The sequence below is a fragment of the Odocoileus virginianus genome, chromosome 11 (assembly GCF_023699985.2).
Source record: "Odocoileus virginianus isolate 20LAN1187 ecotype Illinois chromosome 11, Ovbor_1.2, whole genome shotgun sequence".
Taxonomy (NCBI): Eukaryota; Metazoa; Chordata; class Mammalia; order Artiodactyla; family Cervidae; genus Odocoileus; species Odocoileus virginianus.
The window spans coordinates 71,044,031-71,064,722 of record NC_069684.1 but is presented as its reverse complement, the minus strand read 5'-3'; the positions used below and the strand labels follow the sequence as shown (position 1 = coordinate 71,064,722).

Genomic DNA, 20,692 nt, shown 5'->3' with positions numbered 1-20,692 from the left:
AGATCTGTGTCCCACTACCCAAACAAAATGACTGAAGCTATTTTCCAATCACCATTCTCATTTTTAATGGGGTAGTTCTTTCTAATCACATGAGGGAAGAGGGACCATCAGGTAGCCAGAATCAGGGCATGGAGTCAGGGAGCCAGAGACCCCTTCCAGATAGTGCAATGGGACATGTAGATTTACAAAAGATTCTCACCCCCACAGCTTTTAATCAGTAAGGAAGCACTGCAATAATACCTCCCTGTACACAAAACTTAGATGTCATAGTGGAATTCCCCAGAACATAGCATTCACATTATTGAAAATAGTAACATTAGCTTTTTTAAAAACACAGAGCTGAAAACATTAAAATAAATAAGAACTTTCTAGGGCCCTAAAGGCCCTAAGAGAAACAGATACATCCATTCTCAACAGCAGGAGCAGCTTGGAGGCTGGAGAAGTTCAGAGTCCTTGAGGTCCAAAGTGGGGTCCAGGGGAATCGGAGCCCCTTGAGATGAAGTCCATTAGCAGCCTGAGCCTTTTCAAGTCTTTTAGATTCACAGCAGCGACTCCGTTCGCCCTGTGGCACGAGGACCTCCTGGCTGACCTGGTCTCTCCCTCAGGTAGACAGCTGGTCCCTGGGCGTTCTCCTCTACATCCTGGTGCATGGCTCCATGCCCTCTGACGGGCAGGACCACAAGACGCTGGTGAAACAGGTCAGCAACAGGGCCTACCGGCAGCCTCCTAAACCCTCTGGTGAGTGAGGGATGTGGGCATTCTCACCCACACGCTGGGTGTCCTCTGCTAATTCCTGATGCAGGAATTAAACAGTGACAGGAAAGTGAAGCTTCCCCGGTGGCCCAGACTGTAAAGAATCTGCCTGCAAAGCTGGAGACTGGGGTTCGATCCCTGGGTCTGAAAGATCCCCTGGAGAAGGGAATGGCAACCCACTCCAGTATTCTTGCCTGGAGAACTCCATGGACTGAGGGAATTGTCTGCAATTGCAGCCTGGTGGGCTACAGTCCATGGGGTTGCAAAGAGTCAGACGTGACTGAGCTATTTTCACTTCCCCTTTCCAGGTTTGGAGGATGGGAAGGGGGAGAGATCCTTTGAGGAAACAGAGGTTGTATTCTCTTACTGCTCAGGTAAGTAAGGAAGGGCACACTCTAGGAGACCATTCCCAAGCCACCCCGGGGAAAACTGGGCAGGGGGGCACATTCCAGTTTGAGTGGTTCTGTCAGGGGAAGCACACTGACTGGAACCGCCCACCCTGGCCAGGCACCATAGCAACCGTTTGCTTGAGTTGTTTTATGACAAGAGATCCTGCTAAGGAACACAGAACTAACAAGCCTCCACCAACTGGAAAAGTTCGGGAAAGGTCAAAAGGAGACACCACATGTCCAACCACCTCCCAGAATCCTTCTCTCTGGCATCCATCTTGGCTGAACAAGGCGTGCACCACCAGGAAGGACTCTGAGTCAGAATGATTGGCTAAGGACAACCTGGAAACTAATCCCATCACCATGAACCCGAGACTGCAAGCCACTGGCAGAGCAGTCCTCCTGGGATCCCTTGCCCTCCTGCTCTCCACCCGGGTGCCTTTCCCAATAAAGTTTCTTGCTTTGTCAGCACATGTGTCTCCTCGGACAATTCATTTCCGAGTGTTAGACAAGAGCCCAGTTCCGGGCCCTGAAAGGGGCCCCCCTTCCTGAAACAGTTGGTGAAGAAGGGAATGTGTATGTGAATGAAGAGCTTCCAGCCCCACCTTGGCAGGACGGCATCACACACAAACTTACTCTTTACAGGAGCTAGGCACTGATAGAGCGCCTTTTCCAGCTCTCTGTGGCCCTACTATGGGGAGAGCACAGGCAACCCTGTGCCCGCAGGAGGGAGGGCACCCAGCAGCGACCCTGGCCGGGCCTCCATGGCTCAGTGGCTGTGACGCCAGCATCTGCTTAAGAAGTCCAGGAGTAAGAACTACATGGCCCAGACCCTCCAGGGGGACGCCGCCCCTCGCCCTGGTAAGGGCGGCCTCAAGCTTCCAAAGGCATTCTCAAGAAGAAGGCGTCAACCCCCTCAGAGGGTGCAATGGGCAAGGCAACCTGGAAATTAACAGGCAACCTGGACTCGGCCACAGGCCTTCCTTGCTGCTTCTCTACTCATTTCCCCTCTAGAGCTACCTTTTTGGTTCCACGGGGCTGAAGACGTTGAACCCTCAATGCACTTCACTTGCCCAATGCCCACATCCAGCCCTTCCCAGGGCTCAACTGAACCACCTCAGCCTTCTGGGCTGGGATGCGGGTCCTGGGAGGCAGGGAAGAAGGCAGTCTCCCCCTCAGAGTGCATCTAGCTGCATCTCAGAGCCTGCCCGCACAGGCAATGCCCACCCTCACCCCGCTTCAGCTGAGCTCCGAGCAGACCCTCAGCCCCTGCTGGCAGCCCTCTGTCCCCTCCGGGCAGTCCAACAGGGAAAAGCAGCTAGTCCCCAGGGGGTCCTGCCTCCAGCGCCTCAGGCCTCGGCTTCCAGGGCCCTCCGAGGGGGGTGCCTCCAGCCCCATGAGGTCGTCCACAGACACACAGCCCCGCAGTGGGGGCTCGGGGAGCCGTTCGGGCAAGTCCAGCTGGTCAAAGGACTCAGAGGACAGGATGCTATCCTCACTCACAGCCCCCGAGGGGCGGCTGGCCCGGGCTGAAGGGTGTGGGGAGGTCAGTTCATCCAAAGAGCCGAAGGTGGCGGGGGCTGTGTGCTCCAGGGCCGCATGCGAGAACTTGCCGTTGTGTTTGAGGATGCCCTTGCGGTGCGGCAGCCGCTCCAAGGCTGGCGGGGGCTTGGGCTCCACGGCATCCCCACTCACAAACACGTCCCCGGCATCCAAGAGCTCCCCAGACTCACTGGGCTCAGGGGACGAGTAGTAACCGGACTCCCGCTGGCACGCCTTCTTGAGGATGCCCTTCTTTGGGAGCAGCGGGCCAGCCTGGCCTGGGTTGGCGGGGCTCGGGCCAGGCTCAGGGTCCTCCCTCGGCCCCTCTGTGGGATTCGACGTCTTCTTCTTGAGAATGCCTTTCGGCAGCTTGAGGCCACCCTTCCCAGGGCGAGGGGAGGTGTCGGCAGCCGGGGCCCCCTGGAGGATCTGGGCCATGGCGTTCTCCTTGCGGGACTTCTTGAGTGAGTGCTGGCGCTCCAGGCCGGGGGCGAGGCCCCTGCCACCCGGCGCCTGCTGCTTCAAGAAGCTGCAGACCTTGGCGCCGTTCTCCAGGAGGGGGCGGGAGGAGCGTCGCAGCCACTGAGCCACGGAGGCCCGGCCAGGGTCACTGCCAGGGTGCCCGCCCTCGTGTGGGGCTCCCTGCTCCCCAACACGGGTGGCATAGCCCCAGTTGACCCACCAGTGGCTGGCCACGTCCTCCAGGGTGGCCCGGCGGGTAGGGTTTACCATCAACAGCCACCGGATCAGGCCACAGGCATCTAGAAGGAGAGAGACAGAGGCTCCAGCTCGGTAGCCACGAGCACGGGCACCCACAGTGTCCCTCCCAGCTCACCCCACGGATGCTAAGATGGGGCTCCCTCCCAGGTCAGCTGTGCCCCCAGGCAGGCTCCCCAGTCTCCAGGGCCTCAGGACCATAGCCATGTTTATTACATGTGTGCTCCTTTGCTCCAATGAAATGCAGGCTTCTGGGGGTGGGGCTGGGGTGGGGGTTGCCGCTCAAGAATATACCAAGGTCCTCACACCCTTCTTCTCACCTCATACATCATACATGAAAGGACAAAGAGATTTCTAAGGACAAACGTAGTAGGAAATCAGACGACTGTGGCAAAGAGGATCTAAACTAGGCTTTAGGAAGCACTTCCCAAATAAGCATGCCCATAAGGGAAGATCCAGCCCCTCCATCCTTGCAGGTCACAGACACAGGAGGCAAAGAGATAAGAGCAGGAGGTGGGGTGGAAGGCACCTTCATCTTCAGTGGGTTGCCATCTTCACTTGGAAAGTGAAAGTGAAAATAGCTCAGTCACGTCTGACTCTTTGCAACCCCATGGACTGTAGCCCACCAGGCTGTAATTGCAGACAATTCCCTCAGTCCATGGAGTTCTCCAGGCAAGAATACTGGAGTGGGTTGCCATTCCCTTCTCCAGAGGATCTTTCAGACCCAGGGATCGAACCCCAGTCTCCAGCTTTGCAGGCAAATTCTTCACAGTCTGGGCCACTGGGGAAGCTCCACTTTCCTGTCACTGTTTAATTCCTGCATCAGGAATTAGCAGAGGACACCCAGCGTGTGGGTGAGAATGCCCACATCCCTCACTCACCAGAGGGTTTAGGAGGCTGCCGGTAGGCCCCGTTGCTGATCTGTTTCACCAGCGTCTTGTGGTCCTGCCCATCAAAGGGCATGGAGCCATGCACCAGGATGTAGAGGAGAACGCCCAGGGACCAGCTGTCCACCTGAGGGAGAGATCAGGTCAGCCAGGAGGTCTTCATGCCGCAGGGCGAACCCAGAGCCCAGTGCATCCGAGGACCCAGAGGCAGAGAGGGCCATACTGTAGAAGGGACTGAGATTCACGGAGAGAGGTGTTGTCATCTGCCTCAGCTTGGGGAGGCTGGCCGGGGGCCAGGAGAGGTAATGGGAATGCAGAAGGTGTGGGGCACAGAGCCAGGCTGTCAGGGGTCAGGGGCCTTCAGCTCTCATGCCAGTTTTGCTACTCCCAGCTACAGAACTGGCTAGGCACTGCTTTGGCGGGGAAGTGAGTCTTGCAATCTGAGAAAGGGAATCATTAGAAAACCAGCTCATCCCTCTCTCAAGATCTAAGCCGAGAGATTAGGAGGAGGCCAGGCACTCACCTCTGGTCCCGTGTAGGGCTTTCCATTGACGATCTCGGGCGAGGCGTAGAGCGGGCTCCCGCAGAATGTCTGCAGGAACTTGCCCTGGTGGTAGAGGTTGGAGAGGCCAAAGTCGGCGATCTGTAGGATTGTGTCAAACAGGGACAGGGTCACGCCAAGGCCTGGACTGTCCTGTAGCTCCTGGTCTGCCCCTCTCCAGAGACCGAGGAGACACAGGCCCTGGCAGGAGCAAAGGGTGCCCATGACCCCTGCCCCATACTGGGCACCACCAACACAGCTCAGGCCCCGGAAGAAAGAGCCCCTCAGAGGCTGAGTCAGTGAGGTGTGCCTGGGCAGAGATGAGGGGAGCCCCAGGTCCTCACTGTTCCCCAGGCCCTTCGCTCATGCTGCACTCCACTCCACAGATGCTCACTCTGCCTACACACGTCCTACAAACCCAGAAGGCCCACCTCCCCTGGGAAGCCTTCCACTGCCCTGCGATCTCCTCTTCCCATTAAGCCGTACAGGTTCCAATGGCTCACAGAAGCCCCTGCTTGTCAGTTCTGTCTCCTCATGCAGCCATGTCCATACACTCCCCTCGTGGACCACCTGCCCCCACCCCTCCTGCAGCTCCCAGCACAGCTGTGACCCGTTGACGGGACTAATGGCCACTTAGTGACTGAAGGCAGGCTCTTGGTTGGAGGGGGAGAGAAAGTGTCCCATATCAGCGCCGAGGACCTCAGAACACAGTCACCCCATGGGCTTGGGGTGCCCTTCCCAGCAAAGGGCTCATCTAGGCCCACATCCAGGTGGGAAAGTGGTGGGGGGACTGGGGTCAGCCCAGGAGACCTGAGAAGCCACAGTGAAGGCAGAGCAAAGATTAGGGCCATCATCATGGCCCAGGAGAAGGGATCGTCTTACAGGAACTCCTGAGCCCTCTGATACTGGGGGTTTGAGGGCCCCCAAGCCCATCTTCTCGCTCCTCAGAGAGACCCTTCCCCCAACTCTCCTCAGACAGAGGCTGAGACCTACGCCCTTTTGCTCCCAGCCCTCCTCCCCAGTAGAGGGTCATGTGTGCCCAGAGTAGGGAGGAGCTGTTTATGAACTCTGGCTCCTTCATTTATGGGTTTTATTGGCCTCTTATCAAGCAGTTACCTATTGACGCCCATAACGAGGCAGATGACTGGTACAGATGGGAAAGTTCAGGCCTGCCTGGATTATGTGTATTTATTGGCTCTGGCATCCCCCTCCCTGGTCAGCATCAAAGCGAGCCCCACCTGCTCCAGGAATTGGAAAGGAGAATGAACTCAGGGCACCTCAGGGCACAGGTCAGGGGCCACTGGGGAAGAGGCTGTGGCCTGAATTCGGGAAGATTCTGAGGAGGGTCCAAGTGCAGAGTCAGAGCCCTCCCAGGTGTCTGCAGGGCAAGCTCTTGCTCTCTGCCTCTTCCAGCCCTGAGATCCGAGCTTATCACCTCAACGTGAACTTCTCAGACCTAAGTTTAACTACTTAGCCATGGGAATTCAGCAGCAGAAGGAAGCAGGAAGCTGGCGCGGGAGTGCTTGCTGTGGTGAAAGGTGCCAAAGGGCTGCTTAATTGTAGCAGATTAAAGTGCGCATGCATACGTGTGTATGTGTGCATGCATCTGTGCATATATGCAGGTGGGGCAAATGCAGGCCATGGCCTCTCCCTGCCAATCCTAAGGCTGTGAGCGAAACCAACCCTCGATCTAGACTCCTTCAGCCTTGTGACGTTGAGGGAGTTAGAAGACTTTGGTTCCAGCTGACCTTGCTAGCCATGGGACCTTGTGCAAGACACTCCTTATCGTGAGGCCTCAGTTTTCAACCCACAGAGGGAAGTGTTGAAATGGAGGACGGCTGAGGTCCTTACCAGTACTCAACTCCTTCTGCAACCCCCTAGAGACCTAAAGATGCTTAGCTGGAGCCAGTGCAGACGGTCTGGCGAGGGGAAGGGGAGCAGTTTTAAACAAGAAGTGAGGCTCACCTTGATATTTCCGTTGGCATCCAAGAGGATATTCTCCAGCTTGAGATCCCGGTGGACAACCCCGTTCTGAAAGAGGGAGGGCAGGGGTCAGGGGAAGGCCATCAGGAGAGACGGACCTGAGGACCTATCCTGGACAGTGAGGAAGCATCAAAGGGGGGTCAGCACAGATAGGCAGGGAGCCCATCTTTACCGCTACAGGCACAACAAACCACAGGTCCTTCCAACCCCGGCCAAGAGACTTGAAGCCAGAGATGCCAACACTGCCTCCGCTGAGTGAAGAATTACACCTCGCCTTGGTTTCCTCCCTGTGTGATCCCGGCGTCACGGGGCCTCTCTGGGGAAGCCAGCCGCTGGGCCCAGGGACCGCCCCCTCGGCGCCGGCGGGCACGCACCTGATGGCAATACTGCACAGCGGAGACGATCTGCCGGAAGAAGTGCCTGGCCTCGCGCTCGCTGAGCCGCTGCCGCTCGCTGATGTGGTCATACAGGTCCCCTCGGCTGGCGTACTCCATGACGATCACGATCCTGCTGCTGTTCTCAAACACTGGGGTGGAGGGGGGCAGTAGAGTCAGGCCTTTTGGAGGGCTCACTCCCGCCAGGGGCCACACCCTCCTCCCGGCCCCAAACCAGACGTCTGTAAGAGCGCGGGGAGGCTGCCCGCTGATGCTCCCAGCACCTTCCAGGAGCAATGAGTTCAGGCCAAAAGGACTGGCTCACCTCCCTCTCCTTGGAAGTTCAGGCTTCTGAGCATTCTTACAACTACCCTAAGAATTCTGAGACATCACTGGATAAGAATGAAAAGTCAGGCTCCCTGGTTCAGAATTCAGTACTTTTTTGCTTGGGCAAATCTCTTCCAGATACATCAGTAAAGACACAGGTTTGGGATTCGCATCCTGGCCCCATCACTTACAAGCTGGGTGACCATGGCAAGTTATTAAATCTGCACCTCAGTTTCCTCATTTGAAGAGGGATAATGACAGCAATTTCATAGGGCTGGGGCGAGAAATAGATAAAAACAAGTGACAGCTCTCGGGCTGGCTAAGCGAGCTGGTGTGGAGCCTGACAAACAAGCCAGCACTCAATATACGGTCCCTACTGTCATAGTTATTATTAGCATCCTCATGCATAAACTTGAAAAATAATACCCAGAAGATCAGAAGAGGGATAAAAGCATATGAAAGTGGTTTGTAATCCACGGAGAGCTGAGACACTCATCACTCTTAACTTCTTTGATTTCCCGTCCAGAGTATTCAGGCCCGGGCCTTGTACACAGAAACAATCAATAAATATTTGATAATTAATTGACTGGCTGGGCTCCTGGCGGTCAGCCTATTCCAGCTGGCTCATCTCCACATATGGGAGGGGCCTGCTTGCCACCACAGGCCTTGTCTGTTCTCCTGGAAAAGCAGGGAACTGCTGGTTCATCAAACTGGCCCTTCAGCTGGGTGTGTGTCAAAACATGCATGTCCATGACACTGCATCTTTGTGTCAAGTGGGTCCTATGAGTCTGGCTTGCTCAGCCAACCCTAGAGCGATTCCTGTGTAGTCTGGGAGAAGGAGTTGAGAGAGCAGGCTACTCCCAGGGAGAGTCCAAGCTCCCAGGCAGCTGGGTATCTGGCCAGGAAGACTGTGCTTTTCCCCAGGAGAGCACCATGGCCCAGACTACTGGGGCCTGCCTAGAGACTCCAACCCTGTGGGTCTCCACAACCCTGCAGGGTGTGTGTAAACTCTGTGCCACGGAACTGGGGGTCAGGAGCCAGCCAGGGCACATTCTGGAGAGCAGCTGTGTTAGAGGTCAGTTCCCAGGACTGGAGCTTTCTCCTTAGTCCGGATCTCTTGAAGTCTGTGGATGGGGATGGATCTGGGAGAGCTCTGCCAGTTACATAGTATCTATGATACCCCAACATCCGCTGACTCTGAAGGTGCAATACAGAACAGTTACATCCTAAGCTTCAAAGAACAGTTCCCAGACCTAGTTGGAGATAGGGGTTAGAGGAAGATTTCTCACATACACACACACACCACCAAGCTTAGCCTGGCTTAACCAATACTCTATCATCTGCCCACTCTCCCCTGGGGGGATATACACAGAGATACAATTAGCCTTCTCAGCCACTTGCTTGGCTTCCTCATGGGACAGGTTCAGGCCAGGGGACCATGGCAGTGGTTCTGCTCTTAAGCCTTCTTCTAAACAGAACTTGAGCGAGGAGACCTCTCTTCCTTCCACCAGGAATATTCAGGCTGAGGGCAAAGCCACAGGCTCCCCTCCTCCCTCCTGCTGCTCCTGCCATTCCTCGCTTCCTAAGTGATATTATGTAAAGGCTGCCAGCAGACGGGCGTGTGTGGGAGGCTGCTGCCTGTCTTTCCCGTGTCACCATCTCTCGCTCACTTTGTTGTCTGGGTCACGGGGAGCAGGGCAGCTGGAGAGGAGAACCAGCACTGATGTCAGTGCAAGAGGAGGCAGAGAGATACGAGGACAGGTAGGAACCAGCCTCACAGCGGGAGTGATTCAGAGGATAGGAGGCCTGGTTCTTGAGACGTACAAAGAGAAATCGCACCCACACGCCTGAGACAGGTGCAGGTCTCCATGTGTTTCAGCTGCCCCTACAGTGCCAAGGCTCTCACTGGGTTTGGGGAGGCAGTGTTTAAGTACAGAAAACCTAAGAACAAACATGCCTACAATCTGTGGAGTTCCTCTCTTGAGCTGAATACTTGATGACATTAAATTTGATCTTTGCAACAACCTTGTGACGCAGGCGAGATTATCTCATTTTACAAAAGAGGAACTGAGACCCAGAGACTACATTAAATTAGTTGCCCAAAGTCATTCCGCAGGCTTCAGATCCAGCTCTTGCCCAAGCCTAAAGCCCATGCCTTTTTTTACTCCTGTGTGTCATCTGTTCTGACTGCGCGTGTGCACGCACACACACTCTCAGCTTCAAATGCTCTGCCTCTGTACCTTCGTGGATGGCAATGATGTGGGGGTGGTTGAGTGATGACATGATCTCAATCTCTCGCCGAATGTGCATCAGATCTTGTTCATCTTTGATTTTGTCTTTCCGGATAGACTTGATGGCCACCTGGGAACAGAGGATGCAGGAGTGTGAGGAGAAAGTCCTGGCAAGCAAAGGCATCCCTGAGGACACTCTGGGGGAGCCCTGACCCTGGTGATCTGCCTCCAGCTGCTACAAAGGCCATAGGTTGCAGCCAGAGAAGCCTCTCCACCCTTCACTGGGGCAGGCATCAGAGAGGCTAGAGAGAACCTTCTCTGCGGAAGATTCTTGCTTGGGTTGGGTGCAGTTTATGTAGCAGGAATGAGGATAAGTCAATAACCTCACTTGGAGTACGGATAGGTGAAGACGGTAGGTAACAACGTGTACCCAACGTGAAGGCTGATGCTTCATGATTCAAAGCAAATTTATCTTGCTTCACCACGAGGAAAGGACTGGGCCTCTTTTGCTCCCCACTGGGTGGTGAGCACAGCGCCTGGCACGCAGTAGGCACTGAATAGCCATTTGTTGCAGCTGTCACTGAGTTGGCCCTCTCAAGCAGCTTGAGAGGCAGGCGCGGGAAGCACCCCCATCCGCATTTCCAGGTGAGGAAGCGCGTTCCTAGAGAGGCTGTTTCCTTCCTGTTCAACGTCACACAGGCACTCACTGGCAGACTGGCTTGCACTGTTGACCCATGTTTGATACTTCTTCCACCACAGCCCTCTAATTTGCTACTAACAGTCTCCAGCTAAAAGGTGGGAAACAACCCAGAGGTCTGTTAAGGGATGACTGATCAGACAAGATATGGTATGTTCACACAATGGGAGAATGAAGTACCAATAAATATGTGCCCAACACTGACAGACCTGGAAAGCATGCTCAGTCAAAGAAGCCAGACATACAGGGACCAATGCTGCATGGCTGTACTCATCTGAGTCACTAGGACAGACGTTTGTCTGTCTACACAGACACCACGCACTACAGAGAGTAGGAGGCTGGTTACCAGGGATGGGGTGCGGAGGCGACGGGCAGTTATTGCCTAGTGGATACCGAGCTTCCATTTGAGATGACAAAGAGGTTTTGGAAATGCATAGTGGTAATGATGTACAGCACTGTGAATGTACTGAATTGTACACTTAAAATGATGACAATGGTAAATTTTATATATGTCTTACCCCACATACAAAAGTGAAGTTTCTCAGTTGTGTCTGACTTTTTGCGACCCCATGGACTGTAGCCCACCAGGTTCCTCCGTCCATGGGATTTTCCAGGCAGGAGAACTGGAGTGAGTTGCCATTTCCTTCTCCAGGGGATCTTCCCAACGCAGGGATTGAACCGAGGTCTCCCACATTGTAGGCAGGCGCTTTACCGTCTGCACCACCAGGAAGTCCCCGCTTACAAAAAGATCACCCAAAAAAGTTATGAAAAAAGTACCAGCCTTTTCCAGTCCAGGTGAATAGTAAGGTCTCTCCCCCAGCAACAAACCACCAGACAGTTAAACAGAGTCCTCTGGGCTTTGCTATCTTGTCTGTAAAGGTGAACATTCCATATAAGGATTAAACTCTGGCTGGTGCGCGCGGTGGGTTCAGGAAGGGTGGAGTGAGGCAGAGGAAATGGAGAAAGAACTGCCAAGAAGCCGCTTCAGCACAGCTCTTAGACACAGAGGGGTCCGGGCCTCTGTCCCGCCACGCGGAGCAGGGCGACAGAGGAGCAGCGTGCGTGGAGCGCGGGCAGTCGGCGAACCGGCCCTCCAGGCTCTGCGGTCCTCCCGTGGCCTCGGAGCTCCGAGAGCAACGGGCTGCACTAAGGAGGATGTATGCCACGCTCTCCTCTGCTTCTGGGAAATGGCCCTATACATGCCACGGGCCGCGGGAGTCGGCCACGCGGGCGCCAGGGCCGGGGAGGGTGAGGTGTCACCGACGCGGGCCCTGACAGCTCCTGTCCCAGGGCACGAAGGTTAAACACGAGCCTCCCCCTTCCCCGAGCCTGGGGGGCTGTAAGAAACCTGCGGAAAACGGCCCCTAGGTCCTTCCCCGGGAGGGTTTGCCGTCCCTCCAGGTTCAAAAGGAGCCCGCGGGCCGGCCGCCCACCCCCTTTCCCAGGGCTCCGGGCAGACAAAGGCTTCCTGCTCCCGACGCGCCCGCGGGGCTGTGTCCCCTCAGCCAGGAATGCGGAACCGCCGTAATCCGCAGATCCGCGCTCACAAAGGCCGGTCACCCCAGCAACGGCCAGGGACAGCGTTCCCGAGAGAGGGGCGGCCGGGGAGCGGAGCCGCGGCCCGAGAGAGGGGCGGCCGGGGAGCGGGGCGGCGGCTCGCGAGAGGGGCGGCTGGGCGGGCGCGGACAATGGCGGCGCGAGGGGCGGTCGCCATGGCGCCTTCTGCCCCCGCCCCCGCAGGGGCCCCGCTGCAGCTGCAGGCCGGCTGCGCCTCAGCGTCTCCTCACGCCCTCCACCCCTCCTGCTCCAAACGACCCCAAGGAGCCAGCGAAGCAGAAAAATCCCCGGCTTAGAACTGGACAGGGGCCGGGGATGGGGGAAGGGGCTTAAATCCTCCAACCACGGGGCTTCAACCTGCAGCTTGGTTCCTCACCACCTCTCCTATACCCTTTTTCTCCCCCTGAAGGGGAGATATTATGGACTAGTTCTTTTCTCTTTAAATTCTTTGTTTTAAAAATCAGGTAATACCGTGAGCTCTTCAGAGAAAGGGCCATAAATTGAATCTATTTATGTAAAAGGAAAATCACATATAAATCACATACTTAGATAATGAAACAAATATTTGAGAATTTACGATACATATGCAAAACCTAGGCATATCTCAGATGTACAACTGTGCACACACAAACATACACAATCAGCAAATCACTGTAGGCAGGGTCAGAGCTCTAAAGAAGACAGGCGGAACAGGAGAGAGGTCTCAAAAAACTAGAGGGCCCTGAGGGGTGCGAGGAGTCACTGCATGGGCAGAGGGCGTACAAGTTGAACTCTGAAATCCATTCTGGAAACCTACGATTAAAACCAGAATTGTTAATCCTCCATGGACAGTTCCATCCCCCTGCCAGCTCATGCTCTGGACTCAGGGGGCAAGGTTAAGGTCCCTCCCGCCATTATCTATACTAGTCTTAGGAGACCACAGTTTGGCTGGCACTTCCCAGGAAGGAAACAGGTTAGGTCATTCCTCAAGCAAGTGACAGACAAGAAGAGCAATGTGTCACTGCCCGGGTGGGCCTGGGGCACTTCCCCCACCCACCCTAGCCCCACCAGACAGGCCTCTAACTGCTGGAGAGCCTGTCAAAGTATATGAGATATAGCAACAGCTCAGGCTTAGAAGGAGCTCAGCATACAGAAGACACTCAACTGTTTACTGGTGAACACAAATCACAAATAAATGTTTATTGGTTAAGTCACTGGGCTGATCCCTGGGACCGATGGGACCAGTGCCCAAAAAAGATTTTCTGCCCTTTTTGTGAGGCATGGGTGGAGTTAACCTTGTTTACTAGAATTCATTTCGAGGGACCTTTGTTCTCATATGCAAGATAGTTGAGCAACCACTCTCCAGAATTAAAATATAGCGACCAGAGTAAAGGAAGAGAAAGATAGTTGCTGAACGGATCACCCAGAGACAGGAAAGCCACCTGCGCATGGACAATCCCGGTTCATCCCATGTAATTAATAGTGCTTTTTACTCTCTGAAGTATTTAGGCTGAGATGTTATATTACATGGCCACCCGACTCAGAAGGGCCAGGAAACTGAAACACAGTAATGACAACATAAATGTGAAGATTAGATCAGTGGAGGGGTGCCAAGAGCCCAGGTATCTAATCTTTATTTGCCCCTTTGGAGCTATGCAACGCAAGACAAGTCACTTAAATGATCTGGTTAACTGGTCTGGCTAGTTTTAATGTCCTCATCTGAAAAATAAAAGGGCATTTATTCTCCAAACATTCGCTGAACACCTACTACATGTCTGGCACTACGGTAGGTGTTGGATTCAGACAAAAACCAGATAGTCCCTGCACCAAAGCCCTTGATCCAGTCAAGTGTGATTGAGATCCCTGCCTGCCCAGGGGCTCCAAGAGCACTGGAGAGCTTTGCCTGGAGGAGCAAGGCGAGTCACCCCTGGGAGAAAACTTCATTTTAGATCTTGAAGGAAGAGTGGGGTTTACCAAGCTAAGGCACATAGGCTTTTGGAGGGGGGCAACAAGGGCACTCCAGGCAGAGAGAAAGGTTTAAGAACACACCAGAAAGAAAGGAAAGGAACTATTCATGAATTTGCACACCAGGATCTCCAAGCTCGCTTCTAAACTCCAGCATTTTCTGTTGAGCTTCTTTAGAAATGGGTCACCTGCTACCATGCCAGGAAGGTGCTGGCCAAGGATTGTTATAATGGGCTTATTCAGAGGCCCCATGCCATAACCGTGTTAACCTGCCTGAGCAAAATTCCTATTGATAGCAGCCCAGTGATTTTCTTGCTTCTGTGGCCCTGCCTGCCTGAAAGGCAGCATGGCTAATTCCCCATCCCATTTTGCAAATGCAAACACTGAAGTCCAGAAAGGTGATTCTTCCCAGGTTCCTCAACAAGGCCAGGCTGTCAGGATCCAAGATGGAGGGCTGCTGCGTGGAGAAGCTACCATCTCAGAAGACAAAAGGTCCTTACAGATGCTCTGGCCTGCCTTCAACCCCTGGAGAAGGGAATGCCCTACACCCTGCCTTGGGCCGGGCTGTGCAGTACCACCAGCCACCATCAACCCACTTACAGACAGACAAACATGTTGGACAGACGGGTGCTGAGGTCAACTGGTTAAACACTGCCTTCTCTCCTTCTAATCCCCACAGGAACTCAGATCAAGAATAATATGCATTCCTGGAGAGGATGGCAGAAAGATCTTAGAAAAAGATGATCTACAGGTACTGGCTGCAGATGACAAGAGAGAGGGTACAAGCTGGGCATCTCTGGTCATAGCTATCAGCCAGAGTTGGAGCCAAGATCCTTGACTCCTTTTAGGCCTTTCACGGAGCAGCTGCCTCTGAGAGGCAGGGTGAGGAGCTGGAGGATGACCCATTTAGATTACAGAGGAGAAGCTGGGCTGGGCTGGCAGAGTGGGGATAGGCCTGGGGGTGGTTCACCATCCCACCAAGCCTTCCAGAGAACCAGGCAGACACCAGGAATGGCTTCTGAGGGGAGGGGCGCCACCTCCCCTACATTCCATGCTGTGCCCACCCCTTCTTTGCCACCCTCCGGCCCGTTCTGCCAGACAAGGCGCTTCCCTGCCCAGCCCTCCTGCACAGCTTGGCCAAAGCCCAGGAACAGGAGTCACCTGCAGGCAAAGTCTCCCTCCTGGCCCTGAGCAGGCAGGTGCAGCAGGAGCTGGGAGGGCAGCATCGCACAGAAGAGGCCGCTGGCAGCTGGCCAGGTGGGAGCCCTTCTCTGGATCAGGGGCTAAAGGAGAGACTGGGACTCTGAACAAGGCAGAGACCAAAGGGCTTAAGAAAGTTGAGCACAAGCCATTCTTTTCCTCAGGACAGGACAGACCCAGGATGGAGGGACTCCCCCTTCCCCAGGAGAGGGAGAGGAGGACCGTGACAAAGCCGGCCTTGTGAGGGTAACACTACTATGTGTGTTGACATAGTAGTTGACATGTCAGCTACTGTGCTGACATGCATATTACCTTATTTAATCCTAGGAGAACCCCACGAGGTAGGAATTATTATAATCCCCACTTTACAGATGAGGAAACTGAGATACAGAGAGGTCCCACGGCTCGGAAGCAGCAGAACTGGGATTTTGAATGCTTGCACCCTGATGCTGAGCTGAGCAGTTTTCCTGACAAAGAAAAAGCCTCGAATGTAGGGGAGTTCACCCACTCAGGATCCCTGGGCACAGGCAGTGAGGACGTGGGGGTGGGGGTTGTTCCCAAAGACTCCTCCCACTCTCAGTGTGCCTGGAGCTCCGGGAAGGGCAGCTGGAGCTCGCTGCTGCAATGACAGAGCAAACTGAGGCAAGCCCGGGCTCAACCCATAGCCAGCTCCCAGTCCAAGGCTCAGTCCTGCTCATCTCGCACTGGGTGGTCAAGTCAGGAGCCGATGTTGCAGGCATGCCACTAACCAGGCCCAGGACATGTCACCTGCCCTCCCTGGGCTTCAGTTTCCCCATCTGTCAATGAAGGAATCAGACCATCTCGGTCATGTTCAAACATTTTGAAATCCCACACAACAATCCAATATATAAATGAGACAGAAGCTCCCCTGGCCCAGATCACTCTCCCCTTGGACTCCGCTCGTGCAGGTAAGAACTCTATGCAGACCACCTAACAGCTGCGGTGGCCTCCACCATTCCAGGCACCCAGCAGGTGCTTTTCTTCCTGCGGGAGGGCGTAGGTCAGGACAGCTAGGAGAGTCACAGGAGGAAATATCATGTGGATACCAGGAATGTACTCAGAGCTAGAAGATCCAGAGCAAATATTTGTTTTTCCTTTAATGTCCTCCTGGAGTAGCCCTTAGTCCTGCCCACCTGCCCCTCCCCCCAGACAATCCCATCGGGCCCCTGAGAATCCCATCAGACAGGCTGGGAATTGGGAATGGGGCGGAAGTCACCCAGCAGGCTTTCCTCTGACCCTCTTCCCCAAAGACCTTGGTTCATTTTGGGGGAGGTTGCGGGCTGCTCCCACAACTCCTCTCCTGGGGCACCAGGTCGGTCTCTCTTCAGGGAGGACATTGAAGAGGCAGGAGTGGGGTGCAGTGGAGAAGAGGATTCCTCTCCAGTATTTAGAGAAATCAGAGTTTAGCAGCGTGTAGAACTGCTCTCCCAGGAGGACAGAGGCCCTGAGCAAACTCCCGGCAGAAGTACAGGGTGATCTATGGATCAGGGAGCAGGTCCCATTCCTACTCATCTTGGCTCCCTGGAGACAAGAAGAGACTCGAAGCCAGAGAGCACCTTCTGAATTCTCTGTTCTGATGTAATAAGAGCTGGGATCTCTGCCTACAGCCACTGAGGTTTGCAAACTGAAAGCTGGTTTATCTCATTCCAGAATCAATGATCTCTCCCTTTCTCTCTTACACACACACACACCCCATACCCACGCAGTGACCCAGGTCAAGAGCTTAATGGGATTTCTGAATTTCAGTCTCAGTTTCTGGGCCACCTATTCCCCCCGCCCCCATCCAGTCTGCCCGCCAACAAGAGGTACGAGCCACAAACCACAAGAAGCTATTTTTCAGCTGAGCCCCTAACAAAGCCTGGGTCCAGCAGTCTCAAGCCTGGAGGCTTATTGGGCCGTCACACTTTATAAAAAGAGAAAGAAAAGGAAAGTCAGGAAGTACATGATTGCCCAATAGCTGTAACCTGGCAGTGGGCACCTGGGGACTGTGCCAGGCATTAGCAGGAAAAACATACTCGGTTCTATTGATGGGGCCATAATCCACTCCCTTTCCCCAGCATCCACTCTCCTTCACCAATGAAATGACTTCCTGAATTTCAAACCAGCTACTGGCTGCAAAAGCAAACAATCTGGGGAGGTGACTTGCTGCCATAGCCAATAGGCAAACCACGGCCACGCATACATGTACATCTCATAACCAGCACCCAACTGGATTTGGCAAAACAATGCCTAAACCACCTGCTTTTAAAAGGCTTCTTAAAATACAGATTATTTAGGGACTTCTCTGGTGGCTCAGATGGTAAAGAGTCTGTCTGCAATGTGGGAGGCCTGGATTAGATCCCTGGGTTGGGAATATCCCCTGGAGAAGGAAATAGCAACCTACTCCAGTATTCTTGCCTGGAAAATCCCTTGGCAGGCTAAAGTCCATGGGGTCATGAAGAGTCAGACAGGACTGAGACACTAACACTTTCACTTTCGACCTTTCTGGAGGTTCAGTGGTTAAGACTTGGTGCTTCCACTGTAGGGGCACGGGTTTGATCCCCAATCCCACATACTGCACAGTGTGGCCAAAAAAAATACAGAGTATTTGGCCCCATCCCAGATCTTCAGAATGAAATCCTCCCTGTGCGGAACCAGAGAAGCGGTTTCAATAAGCACCCAGGTGATTCCAATGTACACTGAACTCAAGTTAGGGAACCACTGTTAACTTCTGCAAACTTGCCATCCTTTTAGGGCTGGTCTTTCCAAATATAAATATCAGTTCTCATTGCGGGTTCTATTGTCAGAAAACAATTTACTTATTTATTTTTATTGTCAGAAAACAATTTAAATTCATATTTATATCTCACTCAATCATCATAGAAACTCTGAGGGAGCCCATATTTTCTTCATTTTTGCAAAAGGAGAAACAGGGTACAGAGAAAATAAACTGCATAAGGTCCTACACATTAAAGGACTCCCCCGGTGACTCGGTAAAAGAATTCATCTGCAATGCAGGACATGTGGGTTTGATCCCTGGGTCGGGAAGATTCCCTGGAGAGTGAAATGGCAAACCATTCTAGTATTCTTGCCTGGACAGTCCCATGGACATGGGAGCCTGGTGGGCTATACAGTCAATAGTGTCACAAAAGAGTTGGACATGACTGAGCAACTAACAACAACCCACAGATTACTACCACTGTACACAACTACATCCCAAGTGAACAGGTCACGTCCCTGAAAAGGCCCCAAATCCAAAGGTATCTTTCACCAGAGCCTGGTTTCACATTTACCAGAATTAAAAACACATCATAATAAAACTTTGAATGTCAGAGCTGGCAAGGACCTAAATGTCAAACCCACCCACGCCCCTCAGGAGGGAGGGATATCTCCATAGTCACTTGGGCTGCCAAACTAAAAAACTGAACTGAGAAACTGGACGCCTCATTTCTTTATTTACTCGGCTACACATACGCACTACTCCCCTACTAAGATCAAGTGCGTTTTACTTCCTCTTCCCATGCTACTCCACTGGATAGTCTGTTACAAACAAAATCCCATTAAAGTCTCATCTCTAGGGAGCCTCCTCACCCTGCCACACTTTGGAAACCATCACTTACTGACCAGTTGTTGGGGTTCTCAGGTCCACGACCCTTGTCCCTACACTCATGGACAGACAAATGTACAGAGAACACCATCAGCGCGCGCGCGCACACACACACACACACGAAGATGAAGACTGAAGGCAGGCAACCCCACCAAGCAGGGCTCTGGCCCCCGGCCCACCCTCCGCCCCCCACCGGCGTGGCCGAGCCCGGAGCCCGCCTGCCGGCGCCGCTGAGGGCGCCGCACTCACCAGGCGCCCGGAGCTCTCCCGCGCCTTCTTCACCTTCCCGTAAGTCCCCTTGCCCAGAGTCTCCAGGAACTCGTAGCGATGTCGCAGGTTGTGCTTGTGGTGGTGCCGCTTCACCGCCTGCTTCTTCATCAGGGGCTTGGGCGACTTGAGAAGCCCGTCGGCCAGGGGCCGGACCAGCTCGGCGGCCAGCGCGGCAGTGGCCGAGGGCGCAGGGCCGAGGCGCCGGGGGAAAGGCAAGGACTCCATGGGCAGACGGCTGGCGCGGGCGGAGGGGGATCGGCGGTGCAGCAAACCCGGGGACCCGGACACCTGTACAGCTCTCGCCCGGGAACCCACGGTTGCACCTGCGCTCGCGAGCCGGCGCGGACCTGCAAGCGGTTATGAACGCCTGGAGCCCGAGGGCGGGCCACGCCTCCCGGCGCCCATTGGTCTGGCCGCCCAGAACGCGTGACCAGGGCCGCTGGCATTGGCTCCTCCCGCGCGGCGAGGAGAGTGACAGTGAAGCCCCGCCCACCGGGCTCCGGGGGGGCTTGCAGGGGAAGGGGCGCGCCGGGCGGCAGCTGGGGCGGGGCGGGCTGCGGTCGGTGCTACCGGGACCCAGAAGCTTGGAGAGCCCCTGCACAGCTCTCTGCCTCTCAGAGGCTCTTGGTCCTGCCTCGAGCCACCTGTTGTCCTTTCACCGTGCTGTTCTGAGTTGGCAAGAGGCAAACCGACAATGATACATACAGTTCCTCAAAGGATTCTCCATCCTGAGTAATTTGCTTCTCCCGAGTCAAAATCCATAAAGTCACTCGACCACTTCTTGGAGATCATAAGGTGGAAAAAAGGGATGGATTGGAATGGAGGCACACTCTCAAGTTGGAGGGCTAGGGGAGAGCCGTTTCAGGGTTCTGAGTTCTTCTGCCTTTGGTCCGATCAACCTTAACTGTATCCCAGACATGCAGTTCTGGGACGTTCCTAATAAGGCTTCTAAGGTTGAGTGAGTTCCTCAGGATGTGGTAGAACTGATGAAGTAGGGGAAGGAGGTAGAGCCAATGGGAAACATCCATTCATTAAAAAATATATTACACTCCTACTGTTTAACTTGTAAATAGCTGCCCATTCAAGTTTTTCTTTCTGTGGTTTTCGAGTCTGGTTTTTAAGGTCTGAAGCAGAATCCTCAGTCCAGAATCCACATTGTGAGTGTCATATAGAGTGAAAAGAGACTATCCATTGGCTCTACTCTTTCCTCTAAATGTGGGATGTAATGGGGAGAAAGGAACATCTCTCCTTGAGTCTTCATAATAGTTCAGTCCTGTGAAGGGTGTATTATTCTGTCCAAGGCCACACAACTGGTGAGAAACTGGCAGAGCTGGGATTCAGAAGCCCCAGGAGGATGCTGCCTCCAGCTGTGTATTCAGGGCAGGCTGAGGATCAAGAAGGACTAGACCCCCAGTGTCTGAATTTTGTATTTAGTCTGCCCGCTTTCCTACTTCCACTGTCCTTTATAGTGTGAGTTAGGGCTGGAGAATGGGGCTCTTGGCTTCCTTTGTAGCTGCAGAGGATCCACTTTTTCAGGAAGCCAACCCCAAATCTGGAGGGCCACAGAATGCCAGTTTGGCATTCTCCTCTCTGCAGCCTCCCCTCTGGCTCTGAATTATCTGAAAACAATGAGGTCCAGGTGAAAGTTCCCCTGACCTGCTGTTTCCTTTCTG

General features: G+C 54.0%; 1 protein-coding gene across 2 annotated transcripts; it reads right to left on the bottom strand.

Annotated features, from left to right (window-relative positions):
• Positions 1 to 40: 40 nt before the first annotated feature.
• Positions 41 to 19,369, bottom strand: NUAK2 (NUAK family kinase 2). 2 transcript variants are annotated; one of them, XM_020891702.2, is made up of 7 exons: positions 18,999 to 19,369; positions 9,754 to 9,874; positions 7,187 to 7,338; positions 6,795 to 6,860; positions 4,812 to 4,931; positions 4,283 to 4,415; positions 41 to 3,445 (listed from the first exon to the last, which is right to left on the bottom strand). In XM_020891702.2, exons 1-7 carry the CDS (start codon positions 19,242 to 19,244, stop codon positions 2,382 to 2,384), a joined length of 1,902 nt encoding a protein of 633 aa, XP_020747361.2. In that variant the 5' UTR covers positions 19,245 to 19,369; the 3' UTR covers positions 41 to 2,381. The 2 variants fall into 2 exon arrangements, with proteins under 2 accessions (XP_020747361.2, XP_070330704.1); XM_070474603.1 differs by lacking the exon at positions 18,999 to 19,369 and adding an exon at positions 10,960 to 12,284.
• Positions 19,370 to 20,692: the final 1,323 nt, after the last annotated feature.

Coding starts and splice junctions, on each gene's coding strand:
- NUAK2 (XM_020891702.2), bottom strand. CDS start 19,244: ATGGAGTCCTTGCCTTTCCCCCGGCGCCTCGGCCCTGCGCCCTCGGCC. Junction 9,875..18,998: donor GGGAGAGCTCCGGGCGCCTG/GTGAGTGCGGCG, acceptor CTCTGTTCCCAG/GTGGCCATCAAGTCTATCCG. Junction 7,339..9,753: donor CATCATTGCCATCCACGAAG/GTACAGAGGCAG, acceptor CCTCCACCCCAG/TGTTTGAGAACAGCAGCAGG.